The 18716-nt window shown below is 39.4% G+C and overlaps 2 protein-coding genes across 3 annotated transcripts in view; one reads left to right on the forward strand and one right to left on the reverse strand.

The window, feature by feature from the left end:
- Window positions 1-337: 337 nt before the first annotated feature.
- On the reverse strand, window positions 338-11551 carry ggt1b (gamma-glutamyltransferase 1b). 2 transcript variants are annotated; one of them, XM_034895924.1, is made up of 13 exons: window positions 11301-11551; window positions 7512-7714; window positions 7147-7277; window positions 6917-7006; window positions 6450-6642; window positions 6186-6346; window positions 5722-5871; window positions 3952-4088; window positions 2751-2938; window positions 1872-1999; window positions 1476-1588; window positions 1244-1357; window positions 338-578 (listed from the first exon to the last, which is right to left on the reverse strand). In XM_034895924.1, the coding sequence occupies exons 2-13, from the start codon at window positions 7676-7678 to the stop codon at window positions 432-434; spliced, it is 1719 nt and encodes a 572-aa protein (XP_034751815.1). In that variant the 5' UTR covers window positions 7679-7714; window positions 11301-11551; the 3' UTR covers window positions 338-431. The 2 variants fall into 2 exon arrangements, with proteins under 2 accessions (XP_034751815.1, XP_034751814.1); XM_034895923.1 differs by lacking the exon at window positions 11301-11551 and adding an exon at window positions 10748-10952.
- A 4312-nt stretch (window positions 11552-15863) lies between these two features.
- The window catches only part of lrrc75bb (leucine rich repeat containing 75Bb), a 34216-nt gene continuing 31363 nt past the window's right edge, over window positions 15864-18716 (forward strand). The window contains exon 1 of the mRNA XM_034895941.1: window positions 15864-16412. Coding sequence (XP_034751832.1) covers window positions 16131-16412 — 282 coding nt within the window. The 5' untranslated portion in view covers window positions 15864-16130. The remainder of the gene's footprint in view (window positions 16413-18716) is intronic.

Below are 18716 nucleotides of genomic sequence, written 5' to 3' on the forward strand. Positions count from 1 at the left end.
TGTTTGACCCTGACATGTTACAGTCCTTAATTTAAACAACACCTTATGCCTGCTCTCCCTGTGTGTGCTGACCCCTCAAATGTCCTCGTGAAATAATTTTAACTTTTAAATCCCCAAAAATTATATTTGAGGGCCTTCTGGTTGTTTTCTTTGGATATTTTCTTATTTAGGAGTTCAGTTGTTAATAATTACTGCAGACGTCACATTTCATAATTTTAATGGATGACAACAACAGGAAACAGCTTTACACTGTGTATGATTTACAAAAGTGCTTCATAAATAGGTACAGTAGCAAACGTACACATTTATGACTGAGACAGTGTGAACAAAACAGGATGTTTAACAGGTCTCTAATCTACCAGCTCGTACCACTGGTGTCAAGGTAGACACGGCTACAGTCTCTCTGCATAATCAGAGGTGTGTTTATGATCTCAGTAACCTGCGGCATACGCCCACTTGCGAGGATCTGACTGAGCGTGTAGACCGGCATCATAGCGAACCACCGCCTGCACCACAGCTCCTGTTGATTTGAGGAACTCTGTCTCGTGGTTCTTTAATGCCAAACCATTCAGGATGTTCTGCAAACAAGAGCATTTATGAAGACACACAAACTCCATGCAAACTAAGGACAACAAGCAATGTCCATACTGTTCTCATGAACTATTCATATACTTACGAAAAATAATGCGCTGTAATTTGGTTGTATTTCGGACTTTCAAGTAGGGTAACCGAGTTTGTGTCCCAGATAAAGTTAAGAGCAAAAAAACAAGACTTTCACCCAGCAAATGGGTGTTTGTGTCCCATAATTATTACTTAAGGAGATGAGTGTTTTAACCCAAACCACATTTTTTCTTCTAAGCTTAACCAGTCATGTTGATAGCTAAACCTAACTGTCACAATGTCACCAGTGTCACCTCATGGTGACCGGTGGGCGCATCACAGTCACCTTTTGTTGGCTAAACTTAACTGTAAAGTAGACCTAATACAATATGGTAACTATTCGCCATCTTTTCATAAGATGTCATAAAAATTGTTGTGCTTAGGTTTTTTGTATGATATCACAAACTGGTTGATGAGAATGCGTTGAAAATCTTGATAGTAACTTTATGAACATTATTCACAAATACAGTAACAAAGGACTCATGTGTTAGCTGGGCTTTTAGTTGAAGGATTGTTTCCCTACACACCACACCACCCTGCTATTAGTCACATATCAGTATTGTTTTCTGTTCGTGACACTCACTTTGTCAAAGTCAGGCTCTGCTACAGTGGTGTTGGGACTCAGCTGGTTGTGGATCCTTGGATCTGACACAGCTTTCTTCAGATCGTAGTCAAAGAACAGTGAATTCAGAATGACCTACAAAACAGCAAACATTTTGGCCAATGATAGCCTTAATAGCCAGGGAGTAACAAGTTACAATGGTACAATTCAGTAATTTAGCTGGATAACTTTCTGACCGTGGCTTATGTCTTACCAGAGCAACAGAAGTGGTGATTTTCGTTCCCCCTGAGCCTCCGACCACCATCTTAACTTTGTTGTTTTTGTCAAAGAGGATGGTTGGACACATGGAAGACATTGGCCTTTTTCCTTTTAAAACAATTTAATGATAGTTTAAGTTAACAAGGTCAAATGAAACAAAGGTATATGCTTTACAGTGCCTATAAAAAGTATTAATCTTGTCTCAAAACATTGAATCAAATTAGATATAAAGTGTTTTTTTTGGTGTAGAAACAACAGACCTAGCTACACAAGATTATTTTAAACAGCCAATCTATATTACAATTTGAATGGTTCTGAGAAGTCCCTCTTGTGTTGCTGTCATTCTGTGTGTGTGTGTGTGTGTGTGTGTGTGTGTGTGTTTTAATCTAACCTGGCCTAATGAAGTTGTTGGGTGAAGGAGGCACTCCAAAACTGTTTGTTATGAGTGGAGAGCTGAAGTCGTCCATCTCATTGTTGAGAAGTATGCCTGTTGATCTTGACATGACTTTGGAGCCGAAACTGCAGGAAAACAATGACCGTTACAAGCTGGGTGGGATCGAGGGAAAGATCACTAATAAATTGTAAATTGACAGTTCGTTAAAATTAATTGTAATCAATTGACCATTTATTGCTGATTGTTATTATAATGTGTTACCAAGGGAGGATCAAAGGTACAAGACCAATTAAAGGCAGGGTTGGTAACTATTGGCAACTATTCCAATAAACACATTTAATATACATATGTTGTTTGAAATGGTCTTTACACCCCAAAAGCAATAAATAATTTATGGGCTCTGAAAAAGGAGCAAAAAATATTCATCATGAGTAGCTGCTGTAATCCTGTAAAAACACCCACCAATCGCTGCCTCGCAGGTAGCTTGGAAAGAACCAATGAAATGCCGTCTTGCTCCACAGAGCGTACTCTACCCCTCCCGTGTATGGGCCTGAGCTAAATGTGCGTCGTCGCCACATTGCTAACAGTAGTCATGTTTGTTGTAAACATTCGTTCTGGTAATTTTAGGTGTTTGCCTACCGGTGAACTACACATGAAATAAAATTGTGGTCCCTTCTCCGCTCTGCTCTAAAGCAGCAATGCAGCGGTGCTCGTGCACGTCTGTGTGTGGGTTGGACCCCCGAGGGCAGGGACAGGTATTAGATGGAGCCCCAAAGAGATGCTACTTTCAAATCTTGCTAGCTTTTCAACGTTAGCAACCCTGCCTTTAATTAAAACTGATAAAAATATTTGAAAAGGTCAGTTAGGAGGTCATACAAGCGGTTGATGGTGCTGGTGGCGGCCACAGCGCTTCCATCTTCTGCTACTACAGAGAGGTGTGCGGTCCCGTGGTTTTCAGGAAGGTAAAAATCTGGCTCGTAGTAGTTCATGTGATGTGTGGATTCATCTGTGATCTTTTTACGGAGGTCATCAGCATAGTAACTTGAAGTCATATTCTGGATCAGCTTCGGAAGAGAAAATAATATTTAGTGAAACGTATTGAGTGTTATTTGTTAAGTATTGGTTCATGTTCTGGGACATTTTATAACTGTTCCTAATAATATAAGACTTGTTTTTAATAATGTCTCAAGTTACTCATGTCTTTGGGATAAAGTAGCAGAGATTCACTGATCTCCCCAAAACTGAATGGCTTGTCAAACTATACTACATGTTAAAATGTAGGCAGGTAATCTCTAAAGTCAGTTACTAATCTATAAGGGGAACAACAATTTTTTTTTTTCTATGAGCAGATAAATAATTACACATCTATGCCAAATTGGATTTCCTAGAAATTAGGTTTATGTCATTAACTACAAATTTGCATGTTTTAGAAGGAACATAACACCAATTAAATTACGTTTATCATCATAACATGTATAACATATTTTATTTGTATCCCTTATGACACTACAAATGATGCAACTTAGAAATGACTCTTTTTATGTTTGTATTTAGGCACTCACAGCATTCTTTTTTAACATTTAACTAAAAACACAATCTTTACTAGAAGTGTGTTGTGGTGTCTGTATCTGCAGAGTGTATGCATGCCGTGCAGAATCATTTCAATTTTTAACAACTGCTTTGTCATGCCCTTTGGCGGTTTAAACCTCTTACCTTGCTTTGATCAAGCACACCATGACATCACTGCAGTTAAGCTGGGTGTGGTCAGAGGTGAAACAGGCTTGAAACTTTTAACCGGAGGCAGCAACAAAACACTGCCTTTCAACCTGGTATTAAGTTATTCTTTAACTAAAGTGCTTTGTTTGTACATGTTAAAATATTTGCACTCTCCTGTGGTAGCACACTGCCACCCCATTATAACATGGTACATGAAATTTAACAAGTACAAAGTATTTGGCATTCAGCTTTGGAGAGTTTTTTTCCTACACGAGGAGCTGCTGCTGCCACTGGGTAGGAGGCCAAAAATCAAACCAACCCTTTAATCATTTTAAGCACCATTTTAGGACCATGACCTTACATCTGTGATGTTGAGAAATTTCAGATCTCCAAGTAAGGTCCTCTTTGCATAAGCAAAACGGAAAGCCTCCACAATGCGATGGTAGGTTAGGATCTTTTTCTCAGTGCTTGCCATGCTATCTGAGCTGAAGTTATACCCTGCAGAAAATATAACAATCATCAGTAACTCAATTTAAAACCACCGCTTAGCTCAACTGGATTGATTCAGATGGCTGTTCAGATAAGAAAGGAGACAGCTAAAAGGGACTAGACCTGGCCTGTTACTGTGTCTTTATTTAGTCTAAAAGCTGCTGTGGCCAGATCGTGGGTATGAGCCTGAGTTCTCATTTAAAAGGGGAAACAGGAAAAAAAAGCTGAGGCAACCACAGTTTTGGTTTGATGGGTTTCAGGTGACAGACGGGGCAGGAGTCACAGTAAATCAAGCAGGATGAAAGTTTTTGGTGCCAACTAAAATGTGTGCATGAAGCCCCCACCATTCAACTGTGTCCAATTAGAGGTAAATTGGTGAGATTAGTGTTAGTGTGTAAAGCAGGGGGGCGCAGTGAGTGAATGGCCAGTCAGAGGAAAGGAAAGGTTCAGAGAGATTAATTACTTTAGCAGGAAGTTTCTTGTCTAATGCTCAGAGGCAGACACTGTCACTGTACTGACAAGTAGCAGAGTCAGTGTCTTCAATATGGAACAGCTCCGATTTTTTGCAACAACCAGCCAACATAGGATAAAGTAAAATTAAGCAGATTGTGATCTACACAGAAATGCCTTATGGTTAATGATGATAGGCCAAGGTAGCAATGATTTGATTAGATGTTGTGATCATGAACTTTGCTGATCAGACCCTGAGCCTCTCAGGTATGTAGACACAGACTGCAATTATCATTGGATCTTAATAACTTAAATCAAACAAAACCCTTTCTGTCAGGGTTACAGAGTCGCTCCCTCTGGTGTTTAACTCCATTCTCTAAAATGGAGGAAGTTAAATGTAAACTTGATATTGTTTCAGTAACTTATTGCTGCTTATTGCTTTCTGTTAGTGTTGCAGTAGTATTGCATTGCAAGACCAATCACCAGCCTAATTTAGTAGGATATCTTATGAATAGGTATGCATACATTTTTGTACAATAGCATGCAGCTTGTTCATGAGAATGAATTCAAAAATTCCTAATGCATTGTCAATGTAAGCATTCCCTTACATTGTGGGTACACTGTTGCTCCCAGCACCTCAAAAAGCTGTGCTTGCGTATGTGCCTTTGTAATGAGTCCGTGTTGTTTGACCCGTCCACCATCCCAACCACCCTCCTTACGCAGATTTTTGGTCTTTCATCCTACTCGCTACTATTGTCACTGTTACAGAGTTTCCCTTCAGTATTTCTGATTCTGATTTCTGTCTTACTTGAAACTACATCATCTTATAGCCCCGCGGATGAGCTGCTGCTGTGCCCGGTGCGTACCATACAGATGCAAATGGGGGATTTTTGCGTTGTGTCCTTGGAGATACACAGTCTATGAACCATCAATATACTCTATGTACCAAATTTTGTGACAGGTGATGGTGAATTAAATGTTAGGATATGTCAGTCTATTGCTACTCCTAAAGTCTAAAAACTATTTGGTGGGAAAGGATTATGGTTATGGTTAAAACACAACAAGGTTTTCATTTACAGTAGATCAACATGTTGCTCACAGTGGAGTCTGAGAAAGTGATTGGCAAAATGAAAACAGCTCCCATTAAAGCACTCCCACTCGGGATGTTTTTGGACCAAGCATCAAAGCTTACCATTCAAGATGTTTAATATCAGCGAGAGCACAGGGCCGCTTGCTGGGGCATTGGGAACAGTCATGGTGTACTCCCCCACATTCACTTTTAAAGGGTTCACATCCAAGACAGGCACATAATCCTTAAGATCCTCCATTGTGATGATACCGCCTAAACACAGAGTGGCACACACTGTGAATGCATATTTGGACAGAACTGGAAAAACATTCTCAACATGGAAATTAGCTGTGCAGAGAGAGGTGTATGTCAGTTTGTTAAATGTCTTCATGTCTTTTTAGCAAATGCAAAAATGATCTGATCTGCAGAAACAGCTGTTTCATTTCACTATGAATGACAAAGATGGAAACTTGCTATTGCTGGTACTTATATATTTCATAAACAATGTAACGACTTCTAACAATTGGGTTATACAGTCTATGCTCATCATCTCTCATAATACATACAATAAAATAAAAAAATACTACCTGCTGCCTGAATATCCGTCACAAGGTTCTCAGCCAGGGGTCCCTGATAGAAAGCACTCGGACCCTCTTCCGCTATTTTTCTATAGGTTTCAGCGAGCTTAGTAAATTTGATGGTGTCATTTTCTTTAAGGATGTCGCCATGTTTCCCACAAAACACTTCACTGAAATACAGGAAAAAATCATTCAAGATGGTGATGAAACATGTTTTAAGTTACTAAAATGAACAGACACTGGTTTTAAAATCTCAATGTTGATGCCTCGTACCATAGGGCTTCATCATTGATTATTGTTTTCTTGTTACTGGAAAGAGCAGAGGCAAGTGCCCTGCCCAATGGAAAACCGTTTTCTGCAAGAGCAATGCTCGGCTGGAACAAGTCTTTCCAGGGCAAATTTCCATGTCTTCTGTGTGCCATCTCATAACCTCGAATCTCCCCCGGTACAGCAACAGACAACCCCCCTACCAACCATGGAAGTCAAGGTAACAAAGATGTTAATTACTGCTTCATAAGTTTTTTTATTACATTACTTATTTCAGGGCACTGGTACACACACAGTACTACTCTGGGGTTTGACTTCTAAGACCCAAACTTTTGTTGTTATTTACTCCTGAGCTTAGAGCTCTCAAATACTATACATTGTTCCTTTTGTCTGTTACTATCCTTATCATCTTGACGTTAACAGACACTTTTGTCATCTTATTTCCCTGTTTGACAGTGCTGGTTAAACATTACCTTTCTGGGCTAAATCTGTACTGTTCCCAAACATGATCTCTGTTGCATTGTGAGGTGCAATCTCCCTGGCATCAATGGTCTCAGCAATCCCTGTGTACAAGTGACAAATCAGGAAATGCATTTAGGATCCAGATTATCTGGAAGTTGTACGATTTTGCTGTGTCAGTGGGAAAGTAAAAAAACAAACAGAAGACTTTGTGGTGGTGATGTGTGTGAAAGTAAAGGTGTACCAGTTTTGGCGTTGTAGATGGTGAAGAAAAGTCCTCCTCCGATGCCCATACTGTGGGCGTTCATAAGTCCAACACACAGTAAAGCAGCTATAGAGGCATCTACTGCAGACCCCCCTTTTATTAGTATGTCTCTTCAGTAAAATTAATCAAAACACACATAGGAAAGGATTAGTTTTTAGGGTTTTTTGTTTTTCTTAAAAAAAACTGGCCTGTTGGCAAAGAACAAAGCAAGTTCACAGGGATTTGCATGGGTATGGTTGTTAGTGCAAGCAATGTTCCTGCTTCCATGTTTATACTTGGATGGGTCTGTTTACAGCAGAACAATGTGCCTGTCCTGAAGGGTGTTTGAGTGTGTACGCTCCCACCTGCCGACCTCTGAACATGGCCCAGCATCTGCTGCCACAGCTGCCTTCAAGTACCCCGGCACACTCGGTTGCTTCCTTCTCTCAACACCAAAGAAGACACCCACGAATGTGGCAACAGATGCCAACAGAAGCACCACCAGTGCCACAATTATGGTCTTCTTTGCCATTTTTTATAGTGCAGGAACAATTCATTTATTTAATGCCTGTCAAGAGAAAAATTAATTACACATTCAACTATGTGTACATTTAAAATGCAGCTGCAAAGTTTCACTTTGTAAAATCACATAGATGATAATATTGCATTATCAAAATAATCAATCAAGCATCATGATAACTCCCAAAACAAATTCAAAAATACAGATTATGGTGCATAAAAACATAAATTACATAAAAAGTAATGCATATCGATACCTCCAATTTAGTAGAGAAAACCAGTAGTACACAATATCTGCAACACATTTCTTATGTGAATATAACGTAGCTTGTTCACAACAATATGTCCGTTTTAAGTAAACTATATTTCCAGATATTTGTTTAGTAAATGTGGACTTCATGTGTATTTATAAATTTAAAACAGGAAATATTTACAAAACACCCTGTTTAGAGCTGTTTGCTGAAATGTTGCTGTTTTGAAAGTCACAAAAATAAAGACCACCAACCATTTAGAATGTGTTAAACAGCATTTGTTTTATTCTGATTCCTAGCAGGACTGAAGAACATTGGTTTAATACCACATAGTTGAATCTGTGTTATGTTACAACATGTGTCAACAGGGGAACAGAGAGGGGCAGGAACTTCTTTAAATATAATTAAAATACGTAATCCTATTTAATCACTTTGGAGAATTTTGTAATTTGCATTTTGCTGGACAGAAAAAAGATGCAGAGTTCATCTTTTGAATGTAGAAGATCAGGACCATATTACATTTTCTAATACCAGTATATTATTTTGATACATTTGATGAGCACGCATTTGTAACAAGATACTTTGATGTATTTGTGCTCATCTCTGCAGGTAAATAATGTTAAATCTTTAAACTTTTAATGTAAATAAGTAAGTAACAACAATGGTTAACAAACCAAGTAAGGCATAAGTTATTTGGGGACTCATTGGCTCACATACAGTCATGGCTGACTGCTCATCTTTACTGCGTAAGAAAAAAGACAACTGAAATGACAGTGAAGCTGTACTGTACCTATGTTAAGGTTAAAGCACAACGAGGTGTCCAATGTCAGGTGTTAATGGACGACGGCGAAGTGTGCGCATACTGCGAGGACTGTTGCATCCTCCAAAGTTCATTAATACCTGACAATGGACACCTCAAAGGACATTAACATGCTTAAACCATGGTCACTTGCCAAATATACGCTGAACAAAATTATAAATGCAACACTATTGTTTTTCCCCCCATATTTCATGAGCTGACTCATCGATAGCTTATTTTACTCAAATATTGTTCACAAATCTGTCTACATCTGTGTTAGTGAGCACTTCTCCCTTGCCGAGAAAATCCATCCACCTCTCCACCAAGATGCTGATTAGACAGCATGATTAGTGCACAGGTGTGTTGGTGTATTGCACAAGGCCACTCTAAAATGTGCAGTTTTATTGTTTTGGTTCACAGGTTCATCTGTGAAGAGAACAAGTGCCAGATGCCATCAAAAGTGAGCATTTGCCTGACAACAAACTGCAGTTAGGTCGAAAGAGAGACCGAGAAAGAGAGAGAGAGTTATAGTCCGTTCAGCTCGTAGAACCCTTCAGCTCAGTTACAAGCCAGAAAGCTAACGCTATGCTAGCAAGATCCAAAATCATTAACATTGTGTACAGTTGGCAACGAGTAAAAATAATTTGACAGAATGTTTAACATCAAGACAAGCTATCTATCCAGCCATGTCATTGTCCCCAAAACAATATGACAACTTTAACAATCAATTTCATCCGCGATGTGTACTGTCGGACGCAGCCGGAAGTAGCGACCTGAACAGTGAACAAGATGTGAGATAACGTTATTCGCTGTGAAACAAAGTCAGTTGCTGAGCTGAATGATTCTACGAGCTGAGCGGATATAAATATCTCCAGTTTCTAAGGGTGGCAAGTCGTATCTAAGGTCCGTTGTATTCCCTGGAGCAGAGAACGTTTGCATTGCATAAGAACCTTGTGGGATGGGAATGATTGTTCCAGGTATTAGGAAACCAAGTTATTGTTTGGAAAAACTTTAGATTTTGATTTCGAAAAACGTATTAAAATGTGAATTAATATTTAAAAAAAATATATATTCGGCAAGTGACCATGATATAAGCGGGTTAATGCCGTTTGAGGTGTACATTGTCAAGTATTAAGGAATTTTCTTGTAGTCCAGGTTATCTCACTACAAACAAAAGGTCGCTAGGTCAATTTTAAGACAACAAAAACTCAGTCAAGAAGTCATTCACTTAAACAAGCTGCCTTACTTCAGCCGAAGGCCCAACAGCACCCAATCTTTTGTAATATCCATAAAGAACAAGACTAAAGTAAAGCTGAGGCTGACAGGAATTCAGTCATTAGGTACAGTATGCGTTGCACAAATCTGTGCTGTTTGGAAAAGGTCAAATTATGTGGAGGCTCTGCGGGCAGCAATAGATCCCCAACCCCACTCTGCATTGTTTAAATCCCTGGCTAAAAACAAACCCACTCAAATAGATACCATGTGTTGAAATGTAAATTTAAAATAACGTAGCCTTCACAGATAAAAGGGATTTTTAATTGTGTATGAGGGCTCTGCTAGCATTAAAACATTTAAATTGTTGTGGTAAAGTTGTCTAAATCTTAATAGTTTTGTATATCTGAGATTATCTGACCGTGAGAAAGTGTATCCTCTTGGCTGTGCTTTCAGCAGCCAAAAATAATAAAAGAGTTTGTTTTTTTAAATACACCCATTTGCTTCAAACCATAAAACCTTCTGTCATACAGATTTGTTAATCTGTCAGAGGAATGAAACCACATTCCATAAATAATTATAGCTGCACAGCACAAATATCTTTCTGCAACATTACAGTCCATACACCATGCATTTGAAAAATTCCACTTGCCTTAACATGTCAAAGAACGAAGTTGCTTCAGCAACTAAAAGCTAAAAGGAAATGTTGCAAGGTAAAACAACAACATAGATGAATTTGATAATAAGATTTGAACAAAACATCTGTCCAGCTGGATCATTGAGATAAACCTTCCTAGACATGCAAAACCTTTTCTCTTACCTTGATTTCTCTCAGGCCCTCAGGCTGCTCGCTGTGTGTTTGACTATATCGAAGCAATTTATAGATAATAGGCTTGTAGCGGTAGTCAATATGTAACTATAACTAAGTCATTAAACTTTAACCCACCCCACCATAAAACACCTACTGTGTGTTACCACGAAAAGGACAAAATGCAAATGGACACAGAAGAAACAAATTGAAATGATATTAAAGTCATCGCTAAAATAGTAATTCATCTGTGCTCAATCTTCACACAACTTTCGTAAATACAAAAGAGCAAATACATAACCTTGAACCTGAAACTGGAAACACAAATTCGCTGGATGAATATTTCTTTATCTACAGTGGTACTTATCTGTGACAAAGGTTAACTAACAGCAGATTGCTGGTGGTTCATTTCAAATAGATGACATATGAATCGAGGTAGTCAACACTTTCACAAAATGATAAATAGGAACCTATTCCACAGCTTTGATTTAGAATAAATATGGATTTTTGCACAACGTGTCACAAAACCTTTGATTTTTAAGTTTTAAATAAAGTACCTCCTCACCAGGAAAATGAAAGCTTTCTAAGCTGCAAGGGAGAAGACCACATCTGCCATGAGGAGAGGAAAGAACAAACTGGAACAGTGTGGAGGGGTGCAGAGCTGGAAGAGAAGGGTCAGTTAAATAAGCAGTCAAGCCAATAGGTGGAGGCCAACAGGGACACAACAGATGACTTTTTCGACTTTGACACAGGGACCCCAGGAACAGCTATCCCAGGTTATCCCAGAAAATCTACTCCCACCGCTTAAAGTCCCCATTGAATTGACCCTCTCAGATGGTGCTTAAACTCCCAGACTGCACCGCCTCTGTGAATCTCCACCAATAAAATGGTTCTTGGAGACAATGGGAAAATAACAAAGTGGTCAAAAATCTGATTTGTGTAAGCTCCAGATGGCCTAAAGGTGCATGTATGCAAATTAAACTCAAGTAGGTGCATGTATGCAAATTGAGAAAAGGCCTGACAGCCAGCCTTGAATTTGATTCCCAATCAAATAGTTATGTTTTAATAAGTTAATCGGGTTTATTCTTGAAGTATAAAGCAATAGAGCTGCCTAGACATATTATACTGTAGCAAAATTGAGCATTACATGTGTAATGTCATGCAATTGTATCTGTCAATATACAAAAGAAACTGGTTATAGCACCTTCCAAGGAGTCTCCATGAATGCAGTCTATTTTGTCATTCTTTTGGGTTCCTGCATTTGGTTACAGCTGTGATAACACCAACACTTAATGTTTGTGTTTCCACAGCTGTAGCCAGTTATCTGTACTAAATATCCAAAGTTAGTTACATGGATCCATTTAAAAAAAGAAACTTAGAGGTGTTTAAAGCAATGTTGGGTAACCACACTTCTTATTGACATTCAAAATATTGGTAAACAAAACTAGCTCTTCCCTTCTCCTCATCCCCTCCCCTCTCCCAACCTTCCATGGTTCCGTACTAACCCCCCCACCCCCACCCCCACCCCCAAATCATTCTTGTTATTGACTGGAACGCTGCAAGACTGTTTGTGTATCTTTTGAGGTGCAAGTTGGCACATATTGTTTCTGTTGGTGTGTGTGGAGCCTGGGCTTTCTACAGAGACATCGTTTTTTTTTTACAGTGTGTTCAGGGAACAAGCAGCTCATGAATAGTGAAGAGATGTTTGCTATCTGTGACAAAAAATGTTGTAGTCTAAAAAACGTGTGATATTGCTTAAGGCACCTCTAACAGAGGGGCATGGGATATAAGAAAATATTGCATTCATTTTTGCAGCTAAAAGCTGACAAAACATTAAGGTAACCATCCTGTAATACTGTTTTTATTCAAATATATACAATTACTGTTTTATATTATACAAGACTGAGACTTATGACTATGAGCAACCAACGCAGTTATATACTCAGCCTCTACCTTGCTAACTGCCTACACACATTAATTGCAACGGTTTGGTTTAAAGGTGCTCCAAGCAATGTCACACGTGTTTTAAGCAACAATTTGTTGTCATTTACAGCAAACATCTCCTCTATCCGCGAGCTGCCTGTCCCCAGAACACACTGTAAAAAAACGTGGTCTCTGTAGACAGCCAGGGGTCTACAAACGGCAACAAAAACAAACTGTGCCCGCCTGCACCACGAAGCATACACAAACAGTGTTCCAGCTTTCCAGCCAATAACCAACAAGAAGGATTTGGAGGTGGGGGTTGGGGGATTAGTACGCAGAAGCACAGAAGGCAGGTGAAGGGGACAGGGATGAGAAGGAGGGAGGGGCAAGCTAGTCTCGTTTTGTTTGAAAATACAAACGTCCACAAGAAGGTAGGTCACCCAACATCGCTTAGAGCACCTTCAATAGTTAAATGTAAAAACTCCACACCTTGAAGTGAACATTTTGTTCTTTGCAGTGGACTATATGTGCTGACCTGCATCCTTATTTCTTCCTTTAGAGGCAGTGTGTCACTGTTACCACCGACTAACCAGATCTATGATATTCACTGCCATGTTTGTCTTTTTCTTCTACATCATTCTGTCCCTTTCGTCTTCTCTTGTAAACACAATTACTTTGGGTATACAGTATAAAAAATGCATGTCAGAGTCTGGTAATATACAACGCATCTGTGCTGTGCTGTGCTGGTGCTACGGCAATCAACAGTCTGTAAATCAATTCTTAAGCTGTAGGGCCAATCCAAACCACTGAAACACCTGGACAGAGATGTATAAGCCTAATTTTAGCCACATCACTCCTTCACCATGAAGAGTAAAAATAAGAGTAAAAGACCAAGTCAGTTACAGTTATTCTCACATGATTCACCTTGAGTTTAAATGGTTGTAAACTCATAAACCACAAAGTGACCCTGGTGTTCCTCATGCAGAGCAAAGCAGATCAGGGGGAGAATGAGCTGCCCAGGACATAACACCAAATATCATGAAACATTCCTGCTACAACATACTGAACATCTGCTCCTGGAGTGTCCTTCTGGCTGACAACCATGACGCCTCAACATCCCAGAATTCACTGCAACAGAGACAAGGGGGAAGTTAAAAGGGCCGGCAAATAGTACACAGTGGCAGCTCATGTGTGTCTCGCTCTACAAGGCAGGACGACCTCGTTTGCACGTCCCTTTCAGAACCGTTATAAATATGTTTTCTGATTGGACAATGCTAAGGTTGAGGTTAGGTTAAATCAAGGTAGAAAAACAACTTCATGATCAAAAAGATCATGCTTTGTGTTCATGTAACTACTTGTTTGGGGAATGGGATAGCCTCACTTGCTGTCAGCTGGCTCAACCCTCCTTCACACACCTTAGTTTTCTTTACAGTTTACACCATAGCTTATTTTCTTCTCATTGAGTTGAACGCACTTTTGACCTTATGCACTTACATCAGCAAACAGATGCAACATAGATAATGACACATAGATTTTGTGTCCTACTGTGCATCATTCTCATAGTTTTTATATTTCTTTCAATTACCCGCTCTTAAAGCGGAGCTCTTCCCACAGAGTGCCCATCACATGATGGGGAGATTGGATTTCTAGTTTAAAGTTTTTAGTTCTTTAGACTATATTATTTTGCTGATGCTTTTGTTTAAGTTGATCGCTAAATTATTATTATATTAAATGCTTACTCTGATGGACTAATGACTCTGCTTTGTTTTATTTGTAGTTTAGTATTAGTTGTCTTTGTGTTACCCCATTGTTTCATAAATTGTCTGATCAGCCATTGTACATGTTTCCCTTTGTGTACAATTTGGGTGGTTGGTTTATGTTAAGTTAGCATAGCCTTTAGAGTTAATATCTGTTCAGTTGACCTGTTTTATGGGCCCAGAACTTTATTACATAGTTTGTTAAAAAAAAAAAAAAAAACTTTTGCCTTAATGAAACCCTTTTATAAAAATCCATGTGGGACCCCTCATGCCTGTCTGCTCTGTTCCTCACAGAGAACGATCACACTTCTGCACATGAGGTGCATGCAGGGGCCTGGGGCTCCATACAACCCCAAAAGGACCTAACCATACCTCTTGTGTTGAAAAAGTTGTTTTTCATGAGAGTCTGGTAAAAGAGGAATTTGCTACCAGCTTAAATCCAGTGTCAAGAAACAAAACAAGAACCTGGTACAATCCAAAATAGTCTCGGGAAGAAACTTGTTTAGATGGAACATATGCATCCCGCAAAAGAAAATGACACATACAATATTAAATTAAGTTAACTGTTCACACAATACAGTAACATTTGCTATTTAAATTTGTTGGATACATGATTAAAACTAACTTGCTCTTACCATTGTATCGCAGTGTGTTCATCCATAGCAATCCCTGCTCATCGGTCCCAATGTCCCATTAGAGAAATGCCGTAAATCTGGTATTTATAGATCTTTGCGATTATTCCCTGAAAGAACCAAGCAGTCCTGCCTTATTTGCACGATTTTTAAAAGCCATTTTGAGCGTGTAGCTTGCTATCTCAAAGTTTGTTGTTTCCCGAAGTTGTCAGAGTTTGATCGTCAGAAAACAGAGAGCGGAAGCGGGGGCAGTCGCCGGATGTCAGGCTTTATCCTGGAAATGTGTTGTAGGCTACGAGTCACCCCTCCATCCACTTGGAGGAAAAAAAGAATTTCTGATATTTCACCAAAGCCTTCCTTTTTCTTCATCTGGTTTGTTGCTTTTTATAAGAGGTTAATCCATTTCTCGTTCTGCTACTCAAACTTACAGGTCATGTTTCGCAGTATTCGATTAAATGTCCACCAGCCCATCTGTCTGGCCGTGATCAATACTGTTCCTTATTTAATGGACACCCAAAAGTTTACCTCATGCCGTCTGCATAGCAAATGCATAGTAACAAACTGTCATGCAATTTAAACAGGGGAGTTTTAGTATTTATACTCAGCATCAGCAGACTACAGCTACATATCTATTCATCACATTTTCCAGCATACTAGATTAATATTGTTATAAGACCCTACGTTATAAAAACACAGGATTTAATAAACAACCTGTGCGTGATGATGTGGGGTCCGGTGAGAAAACTGAGCTCAGTTTCCGACATGATCTCTCACTGGATGTGCGGAGAATCACGATCTGATTGGCTGAGGAGCACACCAGCTCTGAGTAAAGCAAAGGATGCCAGAGTGCTCACAGGCAGTGCATGGACGGATGCAAGCAGAGGGACGACGGCGGGACTGGGGACACGTCCTTATTATGATTATTATGTTGATGATGATGCTTCACAGTTCAGAGTAGCCTTGAAACTTTGAAACATTGGTTATAGGCTACTACAGAGGGAAAACAAGTTAGGTTAAGTGTGATGTTTTGGCTGCATGTTGTAAAATCCATCTTACCACCACCGACACATCCTCTCAGGAGTGATGGGTTCTAAGTTGACCAGACAGAGAAGTCTCGATTTGGAAACCAAAGTGTCCAAGAGAAGACGCCCAAGGAATGACTGCCCGGGAGAGAGCGCGCGAAGTGGCGGCAGAGAGTTCTTGTTTACCTCCTTGATGCTCAAATCCGACAAGCTCCCGGGGATGCTGCGGAAAACCAATCACAGCCCATATGTCAGACGGGTGGCTTGGATCCGAGAAATCCAGAGGCTTCTCCGGGAGCAGAAGATGGAGCAAGCAGCCGAAGTGCTCAAACTGCTGAGAAAGGTAGGGATTTATTTTGATCATGAATGCAATGAGTTTGTCGTTACTTTATTCTAACGTTGTTATTAAAGGGAGAACGTGGTTTAATTGTAGAAATAGTGGTTGGTTTGCACGTGGGCAAATAAGTTTGCATAAATTCACGAGTTAAAAGACATTTCATTTTGTATCTACAAGTCATACATTGATTTTATTATATTTAAAGCAAGTTTATAGGGTAGCCTAATCTAAGTGCAGATGCATGCAACTATGTAGGCTATTTTACAACAGCAGTTCTTTTAGTTGTTGTGTCCTTATTTCTATAAATCTGACATGTTTTGCCGAAGCATAGGTATTGGACATGCCTCCTGTATATATCCAGACAAAGCCCTAATTTAAACTGATGGAATTTATTGGGGAAAATCCCACCTGTCATGGAGCAGGTGTATCTGCAGGTGTCAGTGTGTTAGTCTTTATTTGAAAGTTAAAGTCATTTCATTATTTACTTTTTGCAAGTTCTCATGAATGCTTCCCAAATAGGAAGCCTTACTGACGCTGTAATATGTCGCCTTCTTTTAAACTTCCTGAGGGAAAAAAGGAACACGTACAATGAGACGCTGGTTTAAATCAACCACCTGTTTCCTCTGAATGGCAAGGAAGTTCAGCTTGTTCATGTTCTGAATAGCCAATCAGCTCCAAACAACACAGAACACTGAGTGCATTATACGTTCGCCCTTTAAATACATCAACACCAATAAAGACACAAATGAAGTAGCCTTAACCAGGTATTTTTCATGGTTAAGGCTACAAAAGAAAAAATTAAGTAAATAACATAAGTAAATGGTAAATAATATTGTTTTCTGCCATTGTTCACTGTTTCCTGTGTGAATGAGGCTTGAAATATACACAAGCAAGAATTTTAAATATCTAAATTTACATAAAAATTATCACTTTCTGCAAACTCAGTTGATACTCACTAGTGTGTTATTGTTAAATATTTCTAATCTCTCCACCATTGCACCTAATTGTGCAAACACTTCTTTGTGGCCCCCAAGTACAGGCACAGGATGTTTGTTTATTGTATTTGAGTCTCATCTGTTACACTTTCCCATGTAACACCTTCCCTGTCTAATCCTTACTTTCTAAAGACCTATCCAAACTAGAGAGAGAAAAAGAAGAAATATTTTTAGAGCTCAGCTCAAGCTTTTCACTGCCTTCTGCTAGCTGTGCATTGATCAAAGGGTAACAGTCTTGAAGTTCAGACAGAATCGGTTCTGATCAAGAGGGCCCAATGTCATGCAAACTCCCTGCCCATCTGTACAGTGCTGTAGAATAAATTACACAGATGTGTGCCGATTAAAGCAGGAAACAATACTGAGGTGAAACTACGAGTGTTTGAGAAGTCTGATTTGAAGACAAATGTCCTCTGCTCTGTCCAGAATCTGTCCCTGTCCCTGTTTGTGAAAGCAGTCCTAAAGTCGGTCAAATAAAAAAATCAATCGCTGACATTAGGAAAAACTAAAAGGTTAAAACCGGAAAGAGTACGTTTTCTACCTAAGAAGATTTTTTTTGTTGAAAATCAACATGTACAATTGTCGGTCGTGAGCAGTGGCAGCATTCTCCATAGCTCGGCACATAAACTGCTCACGAAGCAAGAATGCGCTCTCCATCACTCACTGATGTGTAGTCAGAGCGCTGCTACTGCTGAATGTCGTTGGGGTGGAAGCCAAGTGTTTGACTAACATTACTTCAAGACGGAGGGGGAAAAAACAACTGGTGGAAGATCTCCTGTTGTTGATCTTCCAGCTGCAAAGCAGCTTTTCCTCCTGAGACTGATGGATTTAGAGATAATCACCTTGAGATGATGGATGCTGGAACACATTTCTTTCGCAAAGAGGAAGTCATTACAAAGAAGAACCAATAACATCGGCCCCCACGCTCTAGCTGCATCTCAGATCTGCCTTCTGGGCCATTAAGTTAATTAGTTTGGGATCTTCTACATATTCATTAGTAAATAAAAAAGAATCAGCACATACTCATGTCAATTACGCTCTACAATATGCACACTTAGTAACCAATGTGCAGCGATGGATAGGACACCAATTAAAGTGTTCTCTTTACTGTATGAAGACCATTATGAAGTCTGAGGTTATGCCACAACACACATTTAATTTGTTTATTTTGTTCAACTTTAAATGCATCAATACAAACTGCTCTTCAGATTGTGGTGCCTCTGTGATCATATTATTATTCATCCACTACATTTCAATTCACAATTAGGGTAGAACTATGTATGTTTGTTTATACTCGTTAACACTTGTTTTGCACAGA

Source organism: Etheostoma cragini, chromosome 16, assembly GCF_013103735.1.
Source record: "Etheostoma cragini isolate CJK2018 chromosome 16, CSU_Ecrag_1.0, whole genome shotgun sequence".
In the NCBI taxonomy this organism is placed as follows: domain Eukaryota; kingdom Metazoa; phylum Chordata; class Actinopteri; order Perciformes; family Percidae; genus Etheostoma; species Etheostoma cragini.

Bases quoted from the DNA above. Each gene is read 5' to 3' on its own strand.
- ggt1b (XM_034895924.1), bottom strand. From the start codon at position 7,678: ATGGCAAAGAAGACCATAATTGTGGCACTGGTGGTGCTTCTGTTGGCA. The intron at 7,007-7,146 runs GTACACCTTTAC...ACTTGTACACAG, and splicing joins CATCTACAACGCCAAAACTG to GGATTGCTGAGACCATTGAT. The intron at 6,347-6,449 runs GTACGAGGCATC...CCTGTATTTCAG, and splicing joins ATCAATGATGAAGCCCTATG to TGAAGTGTTTTGTGGGAAAC.